The sequence below is a fragment of the Protopterus annectens genome, chromosome 16.part0 (assembly GCF_019279795.1).
Source record: "Protopterus annectens isolate FY-2018-M chromosome 16.part0, PAN1.0, whole genome shotgun sequence".
Lineage (NCBI taxonomy): Eukaryota > Metazoa > Chordata > Ceratodontiformes > Protopteridae > Protopterus > Protopterus annectens.
The window spans coordinates 683839407-683865170 of record NC_056750.1 but is presented as its reverse complement, the minus strand read 5'-3'; the positions used below and the strand labels follow the sequence as shown (position 1 = coordinate 683865170).

General features: G+C 36.2%; 1 protein-coding gene across 1 annotated transcript in view; it reads right to left on the bottom strand.

Moving 5' to 3' along the window:
* Positions 1–25764, bottom strand: part of LOC122790887 (collagen alpha-2(I) chain-like) — a 239489-nt gene that overhangs the window by 97274 nt on the left and 116451 nt on the right. The window contains exon 4 of the mRNA XM_044058558.1: positions 3920–4026. Coding sequence (XP_043914493.1) covers positions 3920–4026 — 107 coding nt within the window. The remainder of the gene's footprint in view (positions 1–3919; positions 4027–25764) is intronic.

Below are 25764 nucleotides of genomic sequence, written 5' to 3'. Positions count from 1 at the left end.
TAATATTTTTATAAACAAGCTTCACCCTGCCATACCCCAAGCAAATATAGTACAATACGCAGATTATTTGACTTTAATATGTACAGCCCCCACAATATCCAGACTGTAAGAAACCACCCAAATTTCTTTCTCCTCAATCAAAATCTGGCTGAAAAATTCAAACCTATTCCTTAATCCCAAAAAAACAAAACTGATGCTCTTTGTCCCAAAATATGATCCCCATTATAAACAAACTTTCTTGGTTACATCTACAAATAATAATAAAATTGAGGTAGCACCACAGACTAAATTACTGAACATTATAATAAATAACCATCTTAAATTTGCTCAACATATTATTTAAACAATTAAAAAGTCCCACCAGAAACTTGACTCCCTTCACAGGGCAAAACAGTACCTTACAGACCAAGCAAGAAATACCAGCCCTCTTACCTCACCTATCCTTACAAACCTAAGCTCTACACTAAAATCCAAACTAACCCTCTGTTACAGCAAAGTAACTACATTTGCTACCAACACTGCCAAGCCTTAAAGCAATTAAACTGGCTAGAGCTTAGCTACATAACATACTCTTAGACAGTTGTAGCAAACAAACTGATATATTTTACTGAACAATGCACTGCATTAAAAAGCACACTACTGCCCTACACCCCCACAAGGGAACTCTGTTCTGCTGATAAACTTCTAAGTGCTACTACAGCAAATAATTCATAGGGGGACTCGCTATACTCCTATTACATGTCCAAACTCTGGAACATCATCCTTAAACAAGTAAAAAATGATTAACAAACTCCCAAGCGATGAAATCCAACTCAAATACATTACCCAGTCCTGGTCATTCCTCACCAGGTTGGGACCTCCAGTGAAAGTGCATACTTATTGCTTATCACTACATTTTTGTCCTCCTCTACTTGAATTACACCCCTAACAACTTCCCCATCCTGCACCTGAATCACTACAGCCCTCTTCACCACACCTTCTTAAACAGCAATTCTCATCTTGCTCTTTTTCTAACTGCCCCCATTCACCACTTTACCCCTCTCATGCATCTCCTCTATTCCCAAATTATAAACCTTCTAGATGAACCAATTTGGAACACAGTCTAAATTAGAACCAATCCTAAACCATGCTCTGTCATATGATATCATCACTATCCTCCTATAGACTATCCTCCCTCCCCTGCTACATAATTTTGTAACTTTATAGCTCTTGAACTTTTTACAAACCCATGCAATACTAAAATCTCTCTTCCTGCACAATTTTATAACTTACTTCACTATATCTTGAACTCTTTGCAAACTTTTCTTTACTGAAATGTAAGAACACCAAATTTCTTTACAATTATGTTTCCCTTCAGCAGTATAAATCCATTTACTTATGCAAGATTTTACAGCTGGAACAACTGTACAGACTTATAATTGTTGATGCAAATACTTTACTGTATATCCCTTTCTTGTAATTATGTTCATTCATTAGAAATATAACTGTTGTTTTTTTCTAAGAACCGTCTGAAATTTACACAAAATGCATATATGTATGCACTAATTTAGCTGTATACACCTATGGAGTTCACCAGGAGGGAATATACGCAATATGAAGAGAAGCAGATATACCTTACTCAGACGGTTGATCTGGGTTAGTAATGGAATGCTGTGTGTGTGTGTGTGTGTGTGTGTGTGTGCGTGCCCACGAGCATGCATACCAGCATGTAAATGGGTTCTATGATTACTAACTAACCTTATTTATCCTTACTAACAACCTCCTTTCCAATACTCAACATGGTTTCCAAACAAACCATAGTACCACTACTGCCTTACTTTCCTTTACTAACACTATCCTTCAGCATAAAAACAATAGCTATCTCTCCTCTGCTACTTTCCTAGACCTATCTAAAGCATTTGACATGGTCCCACACAAACAACTTATCTCTGTCCTCAATAACCTATCCTTCTCACAATCAGTCACCAACGGGTTTCACAGTTACCTGTCTGACCGCCAACAATCTGTTGTATGGCAGAATGACATATCACCCCAACTACCTGTCTCCATAGGGGTTCCCCAAGGATCCATCCTTGGAACCCTACTCTTCTCTGTTTTCACCAATAATTTAGCCTCTGTCAACAAAATATGGCACACTCATACAATACGCAGATGACTCAACCATCATCTGCTCAGCCCAGTCCCTACCCAAACTGCAAAAAGTCACACAGGAAGCATTTTCCTCTGTTGAAACTTGGTTATCTAATGCCCAATTAATACTCAACCCAAACGAAACTAAACTACTCATCTTCCAACCCACCAAACATACTCAAAACAACTCACTTTAACATCACAGCAAAAGACAACACCGCTATATACCCAACAGAACATACCAAATTGTTAGGAGTGGAAATAGACAATAAACTAAAATTTGACATTCACATATCCATGACCATAAAAAAGTCCACAAAAAACTAGGAGCATTATACAGAAATAACCAACTTCTCACCAAAGCAGCAAAGATTTCAATAGCAAAATTCCCACCTTATCTCCACCCTACTTTATGCCTCTCCAATATATACCAACCTAAGGCAATGCAATCTAAACAAGCTAGAGACCTGCTACAACAAAAGCGCAAAATTCACCACAGGGGCATCCTACCGTAGTCACCACTGTCTCTCACTTGCTGAATTGGGCTGGCTTGAACTCCCTCACCTCCTTCAATGGTATCAACTCTCACTCGCCCACAAACTAATAAACCATCCACTGAAAGTCTCATCCCTCCAGAATCTACTCCAACCCTATCGCACCATCAGACCACTAAAATCCAGCAACAAAAATCACTTGCAGATCACTAAAGCCAATAACTCTGCTGGTGAAGCACTATTCTCTTGCACCATAGCCAAATTATGGAACTCCCTCCCACCCACAATTACCTCCATACCATCATGCACCCACTTCAAAACTTTACTAAAAGCGCACACAAAAACATGCTAGCTATGCCCTTGCAACTCCCACTCTAATATCACTCACCCCATCCAACCACTACCTTTCTTTCCACTCCACTAACTACTTTGATTATAGCAAGCTCAGATGCTCATAAGCATAGTACTTATTATACAGCAGGAACTTCTTATTGTAACATTTGTTAATGTCTGTTATGTACTTCACAGATAAAGATTCTAGTTGCCTACTGATGTACTATGTTCTTCATCTGTAAATATGTTGCAAGTAATTGCTATGTAAATTGTTAATCGCTATGTAATCCAATGTAACTACTGTCTGTTTATTTTAACTGTGGAGCTTTTCTCCCCGGGCACTCCCGGTCAACAAATATAAATAAATGATTGTATATGCATGAATGCTTATTGTAAGTTCATGGATGTTTGTGTGTCTGTATGTGGTGGATGAACACTGCCTGATGTGATCTCTGAGTGATATGAATGAGGAGTTCATGGATACAGACTGTGGAAATACTAGATATACACTTCTGTCTATGTGCGTGTATGTTATGTGTGTGTATCTTTGTGAGTGACTATGCTACATGTGGGTGGGTGGGTAGGCAGGTGCAAGTGAAAGTTTGCTATCTGTATATGTGAGTGACTTGCCTGTTGTGGTGTTCTAGGTACTTCCACTACATACTAGCACATGCAGATTCACACTAAATTAAATATATTCCTTCTGAGAATGTGCACAACTATGACTCTCAACAGAAGATTAGCATATATCAAATGTGTTTGTGCAGTACAAGTTGTACTGTTGCACTCCTGACTATGACTTTATTTCATTTTATAAAGTCACCTGTGAAAGAATCAAAAACATTAAATGAAGAAGGATCATGGATATGTTAGTGTTGTGCTGCTTCAAATATACAATTTAAGTTATATCAGTAAACAAATCTGATTATATGAAATACTGATGACATAAATATATTACTTACTTGATCTTGCGATGGGAAGATGCAAGTCTCTCCCCCTGCTGTAAAGTTGCAGTACACTAACAGGGAATCCAGGGGACAGCCCTGATTAGGATCTATGTAATAGTAGCCTGAGAAAAAAACAATTAAATACTTTATTGCAGAATATTCAACCAAAACACAGATATTCAACAATGTAACTCAAAATGTGTGAACTTCCATTGCCAGGCAGCACTCTGGTATATTTCTTGTTCATTTTAGAGCACAATTACATATATCATTAATAGCTTTGATTTTCATTGTCCACCAGATTGCTGACAATATGTGGATGCTCTTCCCTCCTTAGTTCTTTTGTAAGAGAAATGACCTGCATAGTGAAAGTTAAGCTAGCAAAAGTAGGAATATCAATATCAAGAGAAATTTAAACAGCAATCCAACTTAGAGAAAGTATTCACAGTTCTCCAAGTTGATGTCTCAGCAGATGTTATAAGCTGAAATATGAACAAGGTTTCCATACCAGTGGCTGACCTAATGCAAAGTACCCTTATCTGACCCTTCAACACTTTACCACAGTGGTATAGTAAAGTGTGCTATAGGTAGCAAGCAACTCGGACAGGGTTTGTTTTGACACTGGTTTTCCTGTTTTTCTAGTACAAACATACCTCACAACCTTTTTGCACAAGAAATTTGAACAAAGTCAAAAATACAAGGGGAAAAAAGTCTTCAAATTGGGACAGATTTTAAAAATTGCTCTTGTAAACATAGAAAGATGACAGGATTTGCAATCAGCATGCTTTTTCTTTTTTTAAACAGCTTTATTGAATTAAAATAGATAAAACAAACGTCTTGAGTTATGTACAATTTTGAATATGCTTACTAATGTCAGTGAAGAAAAAACAAACACATTTAAACTATATACAATGACAATTTCCACAAATACATATTAGCAACTTAAAAATTCTTATAAATATTGATACATTACTATTAAATTATTAATCTAACAAATCATAAACTTTCTTCTTCATATTATTTACAATAATATTCCTACAGGATCTTGCTCTTTTGGTCAATATCTCTAAATTACATACTTCAAAAAGATTATTGAATTCATTTACTGAGGGTGAAGATTTAGACTTCCAGTTTCTTGTAACCATTTTCCTGACTACTGATATAAAATGCACCAGAGCAGAGGCTGATTAGTTTCTGTAATAGTTAGGAACAGGAGTGTTAAAACTGGAGATTTTGAGAGTAAAAAAATTATCTGTGAAAATTGCTTGTAAAAAGTAAAATGCCTTACCAGAAATTATTTAATTCTGTACAATCAAATACCATATGGGCCCAATCAGCATTAACTACATCATTACACCTCCAGCAGTTCACATTTTTCTTATTAAATTTGCTTAAAGTGGAGTTATAAAAGATCTATGCAAATATCTCCATGTGAAAATGTTCCATCTTAGTGAAGAAGTGGTTACACCAGCAGCTTGCAATATATGTGATTTATCTTTCTCTGTTGGGGGATGATTATTAATTAAGGAGAAATAATTCCAATAATCTGATATATTTTCTAGATCTAGTTTAATTGCCTTATATAAGTGAGATAAAATGTTTTTAGTTGGTGATTTACAGACAGCACCATATACTGAATTAGTTTAGGAAGTGAACTTTTAGTTGATAAAGTCAGAGTCAAGTTTATTAGATACATAATTTCTACTTTCATGTAGATCCAACCAGGAGCTTGTCAAAATCATGTTCATTCTTCAGTAAGTTAAAGGATTACAGGTCATTATTAGATATCGTTGTTGCCTCACAGCAAGAGGTTCTCCCGTTTGATTCTCAGCTAGTGTGCAGGGAGTGCCTTCTGTGTGGAGTCTGCATGTCCTCCCCGTGGGTCGAGTGGCATTCCGAAAGACATGCGTGAATGGGCATGCCTTCGTTGAAGGTTGGGCATCGAGCTGGCAACTCGGCCCCGTTAAAATCTACTGCCAATCATTAGCAGACCGGACTTCCACTGTGGCAACCCCTAACCGAGAAAAGCCGAAATACAACAACATTAAATATCATTTGTGACAAAAATTTATTTTTTTGTTGAAAAGAATACACTTTCATAAAATCTGAAGAAAATATAGCACCTTGCATGTAGGCTATAGAAAATAGGAGAAATAGCTAATCTTTATACAAGTTGAACTTTTGTTTCTAAATGATCTCAAAAGAAGAATTATATAATTTGTTCTAAAATTCTGAGAAGAATAAGTGGAAAAATAATCTAAGATCCAGATAAAGGAGTTATTAAACAACATTAATTTGTGTTTTATACTTTATTGCATCACTCATTAATATTTCTAGAATGTTCTTCCATTTACCAGTGTATTTAATATCTATAAGAATATAAATAAATTTAGCCATTGCAGAAATTGAGTAGATTTCCAAATTAGACAAAGCTATACCCCCCCCCCATTTTCCCAATTTTTCATGTGATAAGGCTATTCTAGGTCTTATAGAGAACCATAAAAATGTATGCATCATAGAATGACATTTCTTAATTAGTAAACTAGGAGGGGGTAAAGAGATTGATTGGATAATATAAAGAATTTGAAGTAACAGAATAATTTTGGATAATTAAATGTTTTTCATCCATAAACAATTGGATTTTATTCCATTTTTAATGAGATTTCCTATTGCCAATTACCTTTTATTGCAATTGATTTGAAAGATATCTGTTATGTTAGCAATTACGATGCCTAGATAAAGTAGTTCATTAGACTCTGCTTGGTATTTTTATAGACATCTAGAAATTCTAGATTTGTATAAACAATTGTCAAGATTTTAGTTTTGTTGTTATTAAAGGTTAAACCTGACGTTTTTTGAAAATATTCAGCATAGTTAAAAAGAGTGAATAGATGCATCATTACCACCTACAGTAATGAGTATGTCATCCACAAACATTTGTAATTTGGAAACATCATTATAACTCTAGCTATAACCTTCAATGTTTTCATCATATCTTATCAAATTAGCCCAGGGTTCCATAATCAATGTAAATAGTAAAGGAGATATATGACACCCTTGCTTTTTTCCTTTGATTATTAGTATATTTTGGGATATATTTGTACCTATTTTAATGTATGCTTGGCTACCTTGATATAAACTGTAATTAGATTGTAATTAGATTCATGAAACTATTAGAGAAGTTTAGTTCCTCAAAAAGTAAAAATAAATAGTCCCAATTAACTGAATCAAAAGCACACTTTGTCAAGACTGATTTAAGCTGTTTTTTTTTAAGTATTTAACTGATTCCGTTAAGGACAGTATTCTTTTGATATTGTCATAAGACTTTCTGTTTACTATAAATCCTGTTTGATCGTCAACGACTAATGTGGGCAAAAAATGTTTAAGTCTGTCTGCATAAACTGACAAACATTTTGTAATCAATGTTTAATAAGGAAATAGGCCTATAAGATGAACATTTAACAGGGTCTTTATCAGTTTTGAGGATTGGGGAGAGAAAACTATATTTCCATGAGGAAGGTAACAGATGGTCATTTTGGGAAATATTGTAAACTTTATGAAGCAGTTTTAAGGCATCAGCTGGTAATAATTTATAAACCTCTGGGATGATATCGTCATTTCCCTGTGCTTTATTTGGTTTTAATTTAGTAATCTGGGATTGGACATCTTTGAAGGAGATGGGTCTGTCAATAATAGTAACTTGTTCACTAAATCTTTTTTTTTGTCTATTTGTTAAAGATTTGATTTCTTGGTTAGAATCTATTACCTTAGGTTGTTGGTTAATGTTTGTAAAAAAATTCTCTAAATTCAGTTAAGATATTCTGTATACCTGAGACTGTATTTTTCTTTTTAGGGGAGATTTCATTTATATGATTGAATGTGTTAATTCTTTTAGTTTTATTAGCCAATAAAGTCAGAGATCTAGGATTGGTGGAGAATTTTAAGACTTTATATTTTTATAAAATCAGTTTTATGATTCAAAATTTCCATATACTTAGTATTCAAGGAGTTTTTTTCTTTTTTAAGATCATATTTATTAGTATCTTTGTCTTGAATAAATTTCAAAGACTCTATCTTATCTTGTATTTCTATTAACTGCTCATTCCAACTCTTCCTTTTTTTGTTACACCAATTTATAATTCTGCCATAGAGGTAGGCTTTTAAGGCATCCCATACAAAGATCTCAGAAATATTATTCATATTGTTTTGTTCAATAAAATTCTGGATTTCTGATGTTATAAAAGCTTTAAAATATTTCAATTTAGTTATATAGGCAGGTATTCTACTTATTCAAACATTACGGATTGGGGTAACAAAAAAATTCAAAAATTATTGAATTGTGATCAGATAATGGGCATGTAATCACCTTAATATTAATTAAATAATCTACTAAATCATTAGAAAACAAAACTCTATCTTTGAATGTGTATTATGTCTATTTGAAAAAACAAGTATAAGCTAAGGAATCAGAATTGGCAAAGGTATGTATATCTTTCAAGAAATAAGTTTCCAAAAAATCTTTCAACAGTTTGGCAGAAACTGTACTTCTTTTATTATGTGATGTTGACTCTTTATTGTCTAAAATGCAATTAAAATCACCAGCTAATATTATATGTCCCTTAGAAAGTTGTACTATATGATCAAAATGTTGTTTTACCATATCAGTGCCTATTCCTGAAATCCAGTATAGATTTACTAAGGTGTATATTTTGTTATTAAACTGAATAGTAATTAGACAAAACATTCCTTTATTATCTTTATATGAATTAATAATTTTTGGTTTAGGTAATGAGTTGTCTCATAAGATAGCTACTCCCTCTTTTGTTTTGAGAAAGTTCTGAGCTAGCTAACACTGAATATGATTTGGTATCTAATCTAAGTACATCCTCTGTTTTCATATGGGTTTCTTGTAAAAATATTAATTGAACTTTATGCAGTTTGAGATATTTAAAGAAACTTCCCCTCTTATTATTTAATCCATTAATATTAATTTAAATACTCTTTAATGAAGTCATTCAGTAGTGTGGTATTGAAAGAGAAATATTTGACCTAAACCATAGATTAATGTAAATAAAAGGAATACTTGGAGATACATTATTTTTAAAGCATTGTAGAAACATCTAAAAAAGTAGATTTTTGAAAATTACTCTTTTAAGAATTGTGGAAAATGCCAAGAAAGCTAATAGTAAACTATTATAACTTAAAATAACTTCATATCTACCCTTAACCCCTCTGGAGTATAATACTCCTAATTCGAGCGACATATGGTCACTCAAATTAACCCTCTGTTCAGTAGCAACATCTAATCGGTGTCTGAGAAATATCTACTCTAAATAAACAATTTTAGCTTCTTATTCATGTTACTATATAGAATATAAAAATCACTTTGTAAGATATATAACTAACGCATCTTTACAACCATATCTAACACTTTATATAAATGTTAACATATTAGCAAACCAGTATAACTACTAATAAAATAATCAAGTGCGGGTACCTGGTTATAATACTGCAAAAAGAATGGTTCTATTTATACTGTGTACATAACACATTATGTAGCCAAAAAATACAAATTAGACTTTAGTACCTACAAATCTGAATTCTGTACAGCGCAAAAAAACTGTTTGCTCATGTGTTAAGTAATTGTATGTAATTCATTCTTTGCAATAAGATTACTTCCTTTTACCTATATCATGAAAGATTTTACTGATTCATGACTACTGTTTTATTAATGGGGAGTGTAACTATTGTATGACAAGAATTTTAAAAGGCCACCATTCAGACACAAGATTTAAAAACCAATAGAAGCTTTGGCAATACTATTATGTCAGGTTACAATATTCATGTGCTGGAATTAGGAGTGTCTATGTATAGTTAAGAATGTAATATATGTGTTAATGTCTTTACCAACTGTAACAGTTTATTCTCATTATCAGAACACCTGCTAACTATTTATACATAAATATTACTTATAAAATTAGTCTGTGCTCAGAACTTGTCCAAATAAACTAGAATATAACTGACAATTCTGTGTTAACAAATTTAATAACTAAAAATCTATTTAAAGTCAATAAATGACAGGCTTGTTGTTCCAAGAAGCAAAAAAGGGATTTACAAAGTAAACTTATAACTAGCTTACAGGTAATAATTACAAATAGTCAGCCTTTCTCTTTGCTATATTTTAGTACTGTAAAGAAACTATAGTATACTCCATTTACCTTACATACACATAACAGGTCTCTCTTTCTTCCAAGAAAGTGATCATCTGCAGCATGCTTTTTGTGAAGGAAACACAAACATCATCCATTATTTAGTGACTTCAGTCCTTAATGATTTGTCAGAAAGCCACAACTTTTATGAAGAACATACCAAAAATAATTGGCAAAAATCTGGACAGTTGCTAGGCATGAGTACAAAGGAGAAAAAAGCAATGTTGGCAAGGTAAAATATGGTGTGTGTGTATTATACTTTTTTTAATCAAGAAACATCTTTATTAAATTGTCACATATGGCTTAGGCAATCTTACATTTATATAAATGAAAACAAACCATACTGACAATTTCAGTTGCAAACATTATGCATTACAAACCATGCTGACAATTGCAGTCGCAGACATTATACATCACTTATAATTTATCCAGTCACTGTCAGTCAAACATTACATTGTTTATTCAAATCCTGCTTTCTTTTAAACCTCAATCCTCATCTACATGTATTGTTCCCACAATTCCCATTTTTCGCTATGTAATTTGTTTCTGCCCTTTTTAAAGATACCAATTACAGTTGTTTTAGCTCTGTTATTATATTCACTACTTCTAATAAAGTTGGTTTAGACTTTAGTTTTCATTTTCTAGTGATAATTACAATCAGTAAGACCTTACTATGTCCAATTCTGTACCTTAGCTCAAAAAATCATTCCTTTAGTTACACCAATTTTCTCACCCAGCATTTCTGATAAAGCACTGCACGAACCAAAAGGAAAGATAACACTGAAGACCACAGATGAAGAATCTACTTAAAACACCAATTTGTTGTACCTCTAGCACTTTGGCAACTGCCTTCAAGGAGTATAAAACATCACATAACTAACACAGTTTATATACCCTAATACATCTAACAATTAAACAATTAGCCTAAACCAATTAATCAATAAACATTAAAAAATACTTAATACTGCCTTCTCATCAGATAAGAAGCCTCCAGTAACATTCCACATTCAGACCCTGAGGAAATAAGTGTCATATTTCAAAATGAAAATACTTTCTTATATTTTTTAAAAATTATGTAGTTGGTTATTTTCATTTTATAGATCTTGTTTTTATTTGTAAAGGTGGGATATCTTATGTTGGTCAGTTTATAGAAGCTATGCAACATAATAGATTTGGACTTTCCTTTGATGGCATACAGGTGGGCAAAGATATAACTTTTTTAGACATACATCTGATTTTGGAGGACAGCAATACTTTACGTACATCTGTGCATAGAAAATTTGCTGATAGTAAGCAGTATTTGATTGGGACTAGCTGTCATCCAGTTCATATTTTGGTCTTTTTGCCCTATGAGGAATGGCTATGTAATATTGACACAGACTTCTTTAAAGAAATTAGTGTGACTAGTGAGATGTTTAGATTGAGGGGCTATAGTGAAGCTAGTATTCAAACAGCTATAGATAAGGTTATTAATGAACAACATAAAGTTAGTACTTATATGTATGTTAGTAAGGGGTATAAGTTAGATGTTGGAAATCAAGAGAAAAGATTAGTTTATTTTGTCTCTACATCTAGTGTTTTCAGTGATGTTTGAATAGATATTGTTAAACACTACTGGAATTTTTTGTTTAGATCAATGGACCTAAAAAAATTATTGTCTAGGTCTTTAGGCATTTCATTTCGTAGAGGTAGAAATTTAAGATATCTTGGTACACAATAAATTTAAATATCCCACTGAGACACTGAAGTATAGGACCATGCAGAGACTAGGAACTTCACTCTGTGGTCATTGCAATGTTTGTCATTATATTGTTCCAACTTTTAAGTATATAAATGGCCATGTATTTGAGGCTAAAAATATATATAGCTGTAACACTGAAGGTATTATTTATGCATTGAAATGTCCTTGTAACCTTGTATATATAGGAGAAAGTAAAAGGAAGTTTAAAACTAGACTGCAGGAGCATGTCAGGAATATTATAAATAATAAAGAAGATAGCCCTGTTGCTAAATATTTTATGCTGGTTCACAATTCCAATCCAAATGGGCTACAAGCCACTATCTTAGAACATATTATAAAGGGTGTATTTTCTGATGATTTGTATAAAAAGAAGTTGTTATATAAAGAAAGTATTTTCATTTTGAAATATGACACTATTTCCTCAGGGTCTGAATGTGGAATGTAACTGGAGGCTTCTTATCTGATGAGAAAGCAGTATGAAGTATTTTTTAATGTTTATTGATTAATTGGTTTAGGCTAATTGTGAAATTGTTAGATGTATTAGGGTATATAAACTGTCTTATGTGATGTTTTATACTCCTTGAAGGCGGTTGCTGAAGCGCTAGAGGTACAATAAACTGGTGTTTTAAGTGGATTCTTCATCTGTGGTCTTCATTTCTGATAAAGCAGTCTTCAGGGAATCTTTAAAGTCTGCCAACTCATTACACTCCCAAAAAATATGATCCCAGTTCTCTTACGTCCCCATCATACTGCCAACATTTGCTGTCTACCAGAGGAAAAATTATTTGGAATCTACTTGTGGTATACAAGTACCTATGTAAACATTTCCAAGCAAAGATCCTAAACCATCTAGACTTTGTTGCATATTTAGGGAGACATACACATATCCCCACAATGTTTCTCTGGGAATTGCTTATCCAGTCTCTTCCCAATCTTTTCTAACCTCTTCCGATTGATTCGTATAGTTATCATGCAATATTTTAGACCATCTACTAATTATTTCTTTCTTAATGGCAACTTCTGTTCTAGAGTCTACTAAAAACTCTGCCAGTGTTGCTTTCATTTACCCTTATTTCTTTCTCTTTGCATATATTCTGATATCAGTCCTTGATAGGGGAAGGCAATCTTTAACCTGCAGTCCAAATAAATTCATGGTGTCTTCCCATTCTATTACCTTTACTTCTGTAGTTATCTGTTCCCAATACCTTAGTTCCCTTTGTCAGTTTTCTCTAAAAAATTCCAGCCCCTCTTGACTATTCCCTGCATCCCTAACTGCAGTCATCCCTATCGGTAGAATCTTTTTTCTCCATTCCCATGCTGGCTTAGTTTTTAGAATACTTCCTGTTACTTTGTGTACAATATTCTATATGACTATTGTAATTCTCCTTAAAGGTCTGCATCCAAAATGTGGTTCTCCTTGTTTCTTGAGCTTCCCCCCATTTCATCACCAGCCCTTTCCACTTTGAATTATAGTTTTCTGCTTGTGCTATGCATAGGGTGCCTTAACTGTGTTGCTCTGAAATACCTCTTCAAATTGGATAATCTCAATCTGCCTTGTTCTCTTGGAAGAATCTGCTTATGCCACCTGACTCTTGCCATCTTCCACTCCCAGATAAAATCATTCAGCTCTTTATTAATTGCTGTACACAATTTCTCCTCTGGTTGATATAAATATTCCCAACCCATGTATAAGACTATAGGGACTAACAACATTTTAGCTGCTTGCATCTTACTATCGATATCCATATAACAAATCTTCCATGTTCTCAGCTTTTGTATCGTCCTTTGTTTAGTCTCTTCCCACATATCCTTAGCTGCCGCACTAGAATAATTTTTTAATCCATACTCCTAAATACTTCATTTTATCATGTCCCCATAAATCTAGATATTACTGTACCAATTTGTGTGTGGGTACATAGCTTACTGAACTGCCTTTTGTTTTAGCTTCATTAATTTTTGTATCCCCCCCAAAATTTTAATCTGTGTCAAAATGTTCCACAACAGTAATGTCCAGTTCTAGTTTTATCAGGTATAAAATATCTGCAAATAGTCAGCATTCCTTGACTACCGTACCAATCATATCCAATCATATCCTTGAATTTCTAAGTCCCTTATTTTCTTTGCCAATGGTTCTAACTATAATGCAAATAACAAAAAGGAGAGGACACCCCTGTCTGGTTCCTCTTTTCAAGCATAAATTATCAGAGAGGACCCCATAAACTTAAATTTTCACCTTTGATTCCTCATATATCCTACTAATCAGCCTCATCATTTTATCAGGGAATGCAATGCTTCCACTGCTCTGCTCATAAACTCCCAGCTTACTCTGTTAAATGTTTTCTCTGCATCATGGCCCACCAACAGCAATAGTATGTTCTTACATTCTGCTTCCCTCTGGATCATCAATATTCTGTTAATGTTGTCAAACATTTGCCTCCCCTCCACAAAATCACATTGACCTATACCTATCTATTTTGGTATCACTTTTGCCTTTCTTTTACCCATTATAGACAAACACTTTATAATCACGGTTTAATATTGAAATGGGCCTGTATGAAGCTGGATCTGATGGATCTTTAACCTCTTTAGTTATAAAAGCTACCACCACTTTCTTCCAAGATGCTTATGCTTCTCCTACTCTTAAAATACTGTTAAAAAATCTTCCAGATCTTTCAGTTTTTTCCCTCCTAGCTCCCAAACTTCCACAAGAATACCATCTATTCCTGAGGACTTTTCTGTACATTGGTTATACATCACCATTTTTATCTCATCTCCTCCTGTCCTAACTGGAAGTAATTGCACCCCATCTACTTCTATTTATTTATTACCAGTAACCTTGGCATATTTAATTATTCCATAAATGTTTCCATTTGTACCTTTTCTTGATTTCCATATTTATCTGCTTTATACAGACTTTCATAGAATTTCTGAAATAGTTGGGAGGGTGGCCTAATGGTTAAGGTGTTTGCCTTACAAACACAAGGTGCAGGGTTTGAGTCTCACAAGGGATAATTGGCTAGGCTTACAATGGCACACAAGGGCAGTTAGCCTAGTACTAACCTATAAACCTATGTCCAATGTGGCTACAGGATCCCTTATCTTTCCTGTTATAGGCTCCCTAAGCTTGTCAAAATCCCTTTCTAATTTCTGTTGCCTGAATCATTGTGCTAAAAGTTTTTATGCTCTAGAGTTATCAAAAACAGTTGCTTAACAGCTAACTTTCTAAACTCATACATATAGAGGCAATCTCTTACTTTGTGTTTAGCATTCTGTAGTTGCTCCTCTTGTTCTGTGGAGTTCCTCTTATTTTGCAATACTTGAACATTTGTTAGTCCCTCTAAATAATTCTTGTTACTTCTTAACCATATCTCCCTTTCTTTTATTTCCACCCTATTTTTAAACCCCACTTTAATGTTATCCCACTCCCTAACTTCATTTTTAGAAGAAATTTCTATCTTCTCTAATAGCGCCTGAGTAATTTCCACTACCCAGTCTTTACATTCCTCTCTTCAACAGATAGGTGGGAAAGTGCTAGTGTCTCATTTTTATTTCATTACCCTGTGTTTCTATTTTAGTTATTATTGGAGCATGATCTGAAACAGTTATTGGGTGCATATCAAGACCTTCAATTAAATGCACATGTTCCTGTGAAATGTAAATTCTGTCTAGCCTTGCCCAGTCTTTGCATCTTGGGGAAAAATATGTAAATTCACTCCTAACTCCTAGTATTGAATTAACATCTTCCATGCCAATTTTCATAAACTTCTTCAACAATCTACCCTCTTGTTATATTTCTCTTCTGGGCCCTCAGACACACCTTCACTGTTGCAAATCAAATTCCATTCCCCACCTAAAAGTAATATTCCTTGTTGAAAGCTGGTTATTTCTACCAGAATTTACTTAAGCTCCATTAGAGCAGTTTTCAGTGGAATATAAATACATGCCAGTATAATCTTCCTCCCTTGTCAGTAACCCCTTAGTACTACAAATCTACCATTATCATTTTATCCTCTTCTATCACTATTGGAGTTCCTCTTGCAATTAATATAACTACTCCTCTCTTCCTTTGTTCCAGGTTTTCTGCTGAATAACCATCCTGAAAATGTTTCTTTATTAAATTCACATGTTCAGTTCTTTCCAAGTGTGTCTCCTGTTGCATAGCTATTTGCACTCTATTTTTAATATAGTTCACCATTCTTTCCTCTTCTTTTTTGTATTTATCTGCAATACCATTGACATTTAAAGACATTGCAGAAAGCATCATATTCCTGAAATGTTATTTCACCTATCATGTACAACAGCTTTTTTGTTAAATCAAGTTCCAGCTTTTGTGTTAGATGCACATAGTGTGTGTGGTAGATTAATCTTTTATACTGTTTCTTGTCATCTCCATTTGAGCCTATGTCACATCTTACAAAATGTTTTGTTTTATTGAAAGCCCTCAAACAAAAATACAAACATCCCTCCAATACCCTATAAAATCTATTAATTTAATAACACAAAAACTTTGTACATCTTCAAATATTGAAGTTTTACCCTCCTGAAAAGAACAAATGTTCCACACTGACAACCACACACACACACAGGCTTGAGATAACCTAAAAGACAGGTTATCCATGATAAGATGCATGGTACAGCCTGTGCATCTAAGTGCTGTCTGGCTTTGTTTTACTTTATAGCTCTTTCAGCTGGGAAAGCACTTGAATGTTTTCATAAAATAATTTTATTTCTCTATTTGTCTCCTAGAGACATGAGAATCAGACACAAAACTGCCAAGTATACATTTGTTTACTAGAAAAAAATTCTTATATTCAATATTCTTTTTAATTTACTTGCGTTCTCTTTAAACGTGTTACTAAATTATGCTAATGGCCTTAACCCTGTCATTCCTCTATGAAAGAATGACACAAATTTCTTTTGTTATGCTCTTTTATCCTATTTTATTTTTCACTGTAGTGCCTACATTTCTTAAAATGCAATGAGAAGGGAGAAAGAAAAAGAAAGAGCACCTCCTTGCATTTGTATTCCTATCATCTTTAAAAATAACTGAAGAAAAAAGTTATGTATTCACCATTGTGTTCCATCTGTGTGTTGTCCATTTTCATTCTTCCTCAATGAATGGATTCGGATCTGACCCAACTTGGCCACTTTATACAGATTCTATGATCCAAAGCTCAAGCTCTTGTCTTACCCATAATGCTCCTCATATTACAATACCTCAGATCGACTTTGCTGCTATGATATATATTATGTTGATATATTATGATAATCATACTATGACAGGAAAGTGATAGATGAAAGATCTGGAGCTCAAACAGGAACTATGGTTCCTAATCATTCCTCCTTTAGGTCTCTCCCAGAGTTAAGGGCAGGGGGAAGGTGGGAAGGGAGTTTAGGAAGAACAAAAATGGAAAAACTAGATGGAACATTATGGTGAGTAAACTTCTTTATATGATGCCATTTTCATTCATTCCTCAATGAATGGGACAGAGTCTCCAGCTACAGTAACCTTGGGTGGCTTTCATTGAAGGATGTCCCAGAGAACCACAAAAACAGACAGCTCTATTTCTGGAAATGATGTCCAATTTGTAATGCACAATAAAGGTATAAGTAGTAGACCAGGTGGCAGATGCACAAATATCAATCGAGGCTCTTGCCCAAAAGGCTGCAGAAGTAGACATTGACCTGTTTGAATGTGCCTTCAGTTGGTTAGGTAAGACAATACTTTCAAGGAATAAATATTAGGAAATGCAATCTGTTATCCATTTAACAGGGTAGTTTTTGAAACTGGTCTTCCCATTCTTAAATTAGAAAAGGAAACAAATAGTTGTTCAGACTTTATGAATGCCTTGGGTCTGTCCAGGTAAACATGTAATTGCCTATGTACATCAAGAAGAAGAATAGTGTATTCGCCTTTATTTTAAAATTTAGGAAAGAAAACTGGCAGACTGATGACCTGGTTGATTATGGTTTCAGAGGTGACTTCTGATGAGGGATTTGTGGAAAATCAAATATGGTGGTTTGGAAGACAGAGCTTGGAGTTCTGATACTTGTCTTGCAGAAGTTATAGCTACCAAAAACAGTTTTCCAAAAAAGAAATTTGAGATCCACCTTAGCTAATTGTTCAAAAGGGGTATTAAGGTTTGTAACACCATGGTGAGGTCCTAAGGTGGAGTGGGGACCTTTATTAGAGGTCTAAGTAAAACAATTACCCCCAAGGAATGCTTTGCACAATTTGGCTGATGCTAAAGGAGAAGCATTATTCCCTATATGACAGCTCGAGATGGCTCCAATTTGAATTTTAGTAGTGTAAAAACTTGCTCTGTCCTGGAATATTGAAGCAAAGAAGTCTAGAACTGTTGGAATTAGAGCAGTGAAGGGATCCAATTATTTCTGATGGACCCAAATAGTAAATCTTCATCTGCTCTTGTAAACTTTTCTAGCAGAGGCTTTATGGGAACAGACTAGGATTTTTTGAATTGGGGAGGAAAGCCTAGAATATCTAGCCATGGCTGGAATTAGAGAAACCATGTGGTGAACTTGCGGCCTCTAGTATCTGGGTGACTTTGTCCTGATGGGTAAGACGGGAGGTCTGGACTGGGTTCCAGCATCCAAGGGGGACATAGTGACACCAAAGGAAAGGAAACCATACATGTTGAGGCCAGAAGGGAGCAATAAGATCACTCTACTCTTCAACCAAAGTGCTTTCTAAAGAAATATGGGGATAAGAGGCAAGGAAGGAGACCAGAGAGCCAAACGTGGACTAGAGAATCTCTCAGGGATGTCCCTGAGGAGGGATAAGGGAAAGAAACTGCTGCATTTGCTGTTCAAGAGGAATGCAAATAGGTTGTAGCAAGGTTGACTCCACTTGTGGAAGATCATGTTTGCTACTGATTGTTTGAGAGACCATTCGTGAGGTATGAGGATGGTCCTGCTGAGTCTGTCTGCTAGAATGTTGGACTTCTCCAGTATGTGGTTTGCTACTAGAAAGCAGTTGAAAGAGATCACCCATTGCCACACCCTCACTGCTTCTCAACAAAGGGGATAAGATCTGGTTTCCCCCTGTTTCTTTATGTACCAGACTACTGACATGTTGTCCATTGGGAAAAACCTCTGAAAGGCCTGCAATGCTACAAGCATTGCTCTCATCTCCAGGAAACTGATATGCATATTGGTCTCTTGTATTGACCATATGCCTTGAACAGTCCGTCCCAAGTAAAGCCTTCACCACCCTAATTAGGAGGTGTCTGTTGTCAATGTGGCACTGGGGAGAGGAAGGATAAATGGGTGACATAGCTTGATCTCCTCAGAGTGGGCCCACCAAAGAACAGAATTTCTGTACACTCAAGACAATTTTATGGGATGACTCAAGGGATAGCAATAAAAGGACAACTGCACTGCTAGAGTCCATTTGTGAATTCTTGTGTGTAAGCGATGGGGGGAATCAGTTATAGGGGCAGCCATTGACCCTAATGCTTACCAATCATGCCGGTGGGCACTGGAATAGAAAGAACTTGTTTGACATGTGTCCTGAATGTAAGAATTCTATTCTGATGGAGAAAATCTGGACAAGTGACCATGTCCAATCGAGCTCCAATGAAGTCTGTTAACTTGAAATGGTTGAAGATGAGATTTGTGCACATTGATGGTGATTCTAAGCTAGGGTGCCAGGTGAAGTAAATAATCTTTTTTTTTTTCAATAGATGAGTGGTTGGTGCAGTAGGAAGCCAGTAGTCTAAATAAGGAAACACTCTGAATCCAAGCAGTCTCAGGTGAGTTGTTACCACTGCCATGCATTCGGTGAACACACTAGGGGCTGTGGTGAGACCAAAGGGCAGGGCTATGGCCTGGTAATTATTGGCTCCCGGACAAAAGTACAGCTATCTTTGAGAGTGCCTGTTCATTTTGATGTGATAGTATGCATCTTGAAGATCGATTGAGCACATCCAGTCATTCTTCGGAAGGGGCAGAATGGAGTGGACTGTGACCATCCAAAATTTGGAGTTCTTTATGAACTTTAGATAACTTGGATCCAAAAGTGGTGTCAGGTCCCCTGTCCTTTTTGTCACTAAAAAGAACCTTGAGTAAATTCTGGATCATATTTGGTCTGGTGGGACCTTCTGAATGACTCTTTCTGTCTAGCAACTTTGCAATTTCTTGAGCTGCTAGCTCCCTCTGACTGGGTGGAACATCTGGTAGAATTTTCTTTGGTTTTACTGAAATTTGTAAAAAGGGAATGAAATATCATCTGGATATGATCCTTTGCACTCAAAAGTTTTTTGCGATGGCTAGCCGGGTGTCTTGGTACAATGATGAGCACCCCCTGACTGTCTCCAGAGGGGGAGAGCTGGGCAAATGCTGGGAGGACCAGTCTGAAAAATAATCTTGAGATCCTTGATTGTGCAGACCCCCTCTACCAAGTAGATGATGTCTACCATTATAAATATTTCCCCTTCTGCCTCTGGGGGAAAAGTCTCCATGTGACTCCTGGAAAAGACCTTGAGACTTCTTAAACCACATTTTCTTACCACCATGCAGGTTTCTAGAAAATGGCCTCTGTGAGGTAGAAAAGCAAATTCCAATGGCAGGCAAGGTCTTTCTCTCCTGTTCACTATGGGAAAGAGTATCTCTCACTATTGGCTCAAACAAGGACAATTCATCAAAGGAAGCACTGATGAATGACACCTTGAAGGGTTCCACAAAATTCCACAATCACATCCAGGCATGCCTCCTTATGGCTATACCTGAACTGGCCACCCTCTAGGTACCTTTTGCGGTATGCAAGATTAACCTCATGGATGCGTTTGAAATGGACAATAGGGTGGCCTCTCCCAAGGAAAACAATTCTGTTCCTCTGGATGGTCTTGGGACAGAGTTTGAGTTCCTTTATTAAGTCCCTCTGTAATCTGCTGAAATGTCAGGTAGTTCAGCGATTGCAATTTCAAAGTCTCTGATGCATAAACCTGCATCCAAATCTGTCCAAAGCCCTAGCCTCCCTGTTAGAGGGATGGACAGTGGAGCTCTGTTATGCAAGCTCCTCCTTTGTGGCTGCCACCATAATAACCATGGCATCTACAGGAATCCCTTTCATCCGATGTTGTCTGCCAGGGCACTTAGAATTTTATCCAGGCACTTGGGAATAGGTTCCATAGAGTCTGATTCCTTCCACACCCTATGGGAGATAAGATCTATAAGTTCATCCACAAAAGGGTAATCCAAGATGCAGATGGGCCACAGTCTAAAGCTCCAAAAACACAAATTCCTCCTGGGAATGGATTTGGGCAGACCAACCAACTTTCTGGTGAAGGATCTAAATGTCTCCAAATGAGATCTTCCTGTGGAGATCTAGGGGACCTCTCCCCCTCATCAAAGTCAATGTCTTCTGTGAGAGATTCTGATGGGGAATCCAGCTGCCTCCACTTGCACATACCCATACAAGGAACCTACTCAGTGGGATATTCCAGGGAGGTATCAGAAGAGACAGGGAGCTCCACAGATAGAGCTGTTTGGAAGCTGTTCTGGCATGGCTGTTCCAGAGGTGTAGAATGTATAGGCTCAAACACAGGAACCAGAGAAGAAACAGGTTATAGATCCGAAGATGGGAGAGTTGACACTACACTCTGCTGAGAGAAGACTCTCTACCACATCGAAGGTAGAGGGACCAGAAGAGACCAAGGGCAATCCCTCTGGAGCTGAGACTGTTGGAGTAGACAATCCCAGAGTCTCCCCGATCCCTGATCCAAGGGAGGAGTCAGTCAAGCTATCAAGTACAGAGGCTTTGAGAGGACGTGACTGTTCTGAAAACTTCTAAGTCAAAGTCAACTCCTCAGATCTGATGTTGATGCTTCGGCTCCAAGAACCATCATGCTCCAGAAAAGTCGAGATGATTGGGTCAGGGAAGTAGTCAGAGTCAAAGCTGGAAGAGCTTTCAGATCCAATGTATTAATTTCTGAAGCTTTCAGATCCATAGGCTCTGAAATAGATGATCGGATTAGAGATGGAGTAATGATGGGCAGAAATTCTAAAAAAGACATGCTTCTGGAGCATTTTCTCCCCGGGCCTCCGCTGAAAACAGGATCTGTGGAACCTAGTTGGACTTTCCTGGTCAACAAATGTTAAATAAATAAATAAAAAAATAAATAAAAAATGCAGGTTAATAGCTCAAGGATCTGGTGGCTGACAGAGCTGCCAAAATTCCCAGCTGGATCTGTGTTCTGAGGAATTTCCTCAACCTATCCACCTCCACTTCAGAAAGCCTCCAGAAGAGGAAGTGCAGGGAGGCTTGGAGGGCTTTTTCAGAGTCTCTTGTAAGAAAGGGGATCTTAGCCTCAGACGCCTGTTCTGGGTAGAACCTGGCAACACGGAGCCAAGGGGATGGAGCCATAGACTGTTTGGGATCCAAAGGCTTCTTATCTGAAATTTTCTAAGCCTTTTTAGGAGGCTCTGAGGAAGATGACTGTGGAGGAGTACAGGTAGGAGAGTGCTTATGGTGCTCCCTGGTCTCCTTGGGTTTCTAAGAGGGGGTTTGAGCCCCTGAAGAAGTGCCTGTGGAAGGAGCTGAAGCAAAGAGACCTTTTAAAAGTTTGTTCCTGTGATCGTTGATAGCCTTCGCATTGAAAGATGCACACATAACACAAGGGGTGTCTAAATGCACTGGGCCTTAATGGTAAATACACTCCCTGTGGTCATCTCAATTGGAGCTCTTATGCCCACAGGAAGTGCATTTCTTAAATCCAGTATGTTTGTCAGCCATACTGGAAAAATGTGTGTAAAGGATGAAAAAGGAACTTTTTTTGTTTTTTAAGGTAGAGAAGAGGAGAAAAAGAAACCACCAACAATGTTAGTTAAGAAAATATATACCCACAGATATCAAGAGATGAAGAACAGACTAGCAATGATGGTATAAATAAAGAATTACCAAAAGGGTTTCGTATTGATAAAAAGGGTAAGAAGGGAATATGTAAATAGAAAAAGGAATAAAAAGATATATAAAAGTATTTTAGAAAAAGATCAAAAGATTACACTCAACCTCAAAGGAGCTAGAGAAGTTGCAATCCTGACCATCTTGAAGAGTGGCGAATGAGATCTGAGGTAATAATGGTTAGGGGCATTATGGTAAGAGAGAAGCTCAAGATTTGTATCCTAGAAACTGCAGAAAATGACTGAGTTGGATCCAGTGGTCATATCTGAACCCATTTGTTGAGAAATGAATGAAAATAACATCATCAGATCTTTACTTTATAGCATGCAAAGAAAAGCATACACCATTAAAATAGTACCATTAAAAATTGTTTTACTTAACTTAACTTTCTTACTTCTCTTCCCGTCACCTGGGTATTTTTCTTAACATTAATGACATGAAATAGGGGATATGCTGTAGACTCCCCTACCAATTTATCTAAGTCCAAAAATGATCTAATTATTTCCAGATTTTTTTTGTTTTGTCATGTTTCACAAATATAATTATTGCTTTGTAAACCCACATTTGTAAATTTTCAAGTTACTGATTTTATTCTGTAAACATTAATGACATGAAGTAGGGCATATGCTTTAAAGTCCTCTACAAGTTTAGCAAGTCCAATATAGCCCAATATTTCCAGATTTTCTTGTTATATTCCTCTTTATCTCCATTTCCCAAATATTCTCTTTGCTTCATTTCCAACATACTTTCAATTCTTCTAGTCAACTCTTGTGTTTTTTTTCCTTCTCTCAAACATTTTCTTTTGTAACACTGGAGAATGTTTCACTGGCACAGCCTCCCTCTAAGGTATTTATTACCAGAACAGAATATCTTCCTGTTTCACAGCTCACATTTTTATTGAACAAACTTTTGTATTTCTTCCTTACTATGCACTTAATCAAAAATGATTTTAATCCTCCAGGGAAAAATATTTTGAAGATAGCTGGGTATACCAGTTTTAATCTCACACCTGTTTCTCAACATTCCCTGAATAATGGAATACATTTACTCCTCTTCTACCTGGTGTACAATGAGTAGTCATTCTCCACAAATACTCTGCTGTCTCCCACTTTTAGTACTTTGTCCTTCTGCCACAGTCGTCAGAATCAACAACTTCTGCTGGTAAGATTGCATCTTTATTAAAGGTATAGGTTGCTTTCTCACAGCCAGGATTGGAGCATACACATAATGTGCCATTTCAATTAACAATTCTTTTTGTGGAATACCAGTCCAGTTGTTTACTTGTGCTTTCATAAAATTAATAGTCTGTTCCTTCCAGCTTCTCTGGTACAGCAGAAAATCTCAGGTTTTCCCTATGTCCTCTGTCCTGTAATTCTATTTAAAAAAACTCTTCTGCAGTCTCATATTCACCCAGCCTTTTCTTCATTTTGACCTCTGAGCCTTGCAGTTTTATCACCTTATCTGAATATCTGTTTAAAGCTTCTTCCATTTTTTTCCAGCCTTGTACTGTTTGAGTTGATATACTCCAGCAGTGTTTCATTTATTTTAATCAGGTCTGTGTGCAGTTGCCTTATACTTTCTTCTAGGTTACTGGAAGTCATGTCTGGAGCTTGCACTGCTTTTTGCTGAACAGCTACAGTACTTTTCCCAGTCAGTGTTTTTCATCAACTTTTGTAGCTGATTTTCTTTCAGGTCCTCTGCATTTCTTTTTCCCTGACATCCAGACAGTGCACTTACTAGCTAGTTACTGAAATTTACCTAAAACTTTAGGTCCACTGGCTTTCTCTGCTAAATTTCTGTTTTTACACTGGGAGAGCTAGAATTAAGCTGTTACTGAATATGCAGCCATCTTGGAAGTCCATACACATTATACCTTAGTTGCATATGCATGACCATTGCATGCAAAATTATATCCCCTCTGTTCTAGGGATTTGGGTAAAAACAGCAGTTAGCTGGATGTTTTGGTTCAAGGACAGCTTTCAGACCACTTTGCTTGTAAAATGATTAATTACTCCCTTTGTGAAAACTGCATAAGGTTATTTCCATTTAAGGACTGGCAGCTTGGAGATTTTTCTCCTGGACATGATGGCAACTAAAACAAAGAGTCTTACAGAAGAAGAACTTCAAAGCAGCTGAACTAACCAGTTCAAAAATGGGTACAGTAAGTATTTTACTAACAATGTCTGAATGAAGGAAATGAGATGAACCTGATGAGATTGTGAAGATCCTGACTGCTTATGTTAAGAAGATAAAAGATCTGCAAGTAGGCAACCTTAAACAGATAAAAAATGGAATCAGCAGGGACATATGATGATCCTTTACCAAATGGTTCTGCCATATACCTTAAAATAGGGGAAGATAGTCAGATGGTTCTACTAGCCTAATGGAACACTAAAGAGGGAATTTTCCAATTAATTGAGTAAACTCCTCCTAGTGTTAGGCTTTCTAGCATCTTACAATATGTCTAGCACCTGTTGGGACAGATATCCTCAAGGTGGACTACACTGAAAACATCCCAGTTGCAAATCTGAGGCTCTTCAGCCTTGAGTGCATGAGCAGGTCTGCTTTTGAATAAGTATAGTGTGGTAAGATGGAGTTTATACTGGTTTCCATGGTCATCTGCAGTACTTTAAGGAACCATCATTGCTTTAGAGAAGCACTATCAGGATACCTTCACCCTTGTTGTATTTAGGCATACCTAAAGGCCCTGGTTCCAGTGGATAAAGAAGGTCTCCACTGCCAAAGTACCCTCGCATGGGAAACATCTGCAAAATTCATTATGTGATGGTTGTCCTGACAGGCAAACAAGTTTTTATTAGAATTCATCAATTCTGTGCTACAGTCTGAAAGATCTTCCTAGTCAACTCATATTTATTAAGCTGAGACATTCTTGGCTGCTCTGCTACTATATACTGCTTACTGCATTTTTAAATGTAAAAGCCTTGTTTTCAGGGCAGCTCCAATGTATCGTGGTCAATTTGCACAGTTA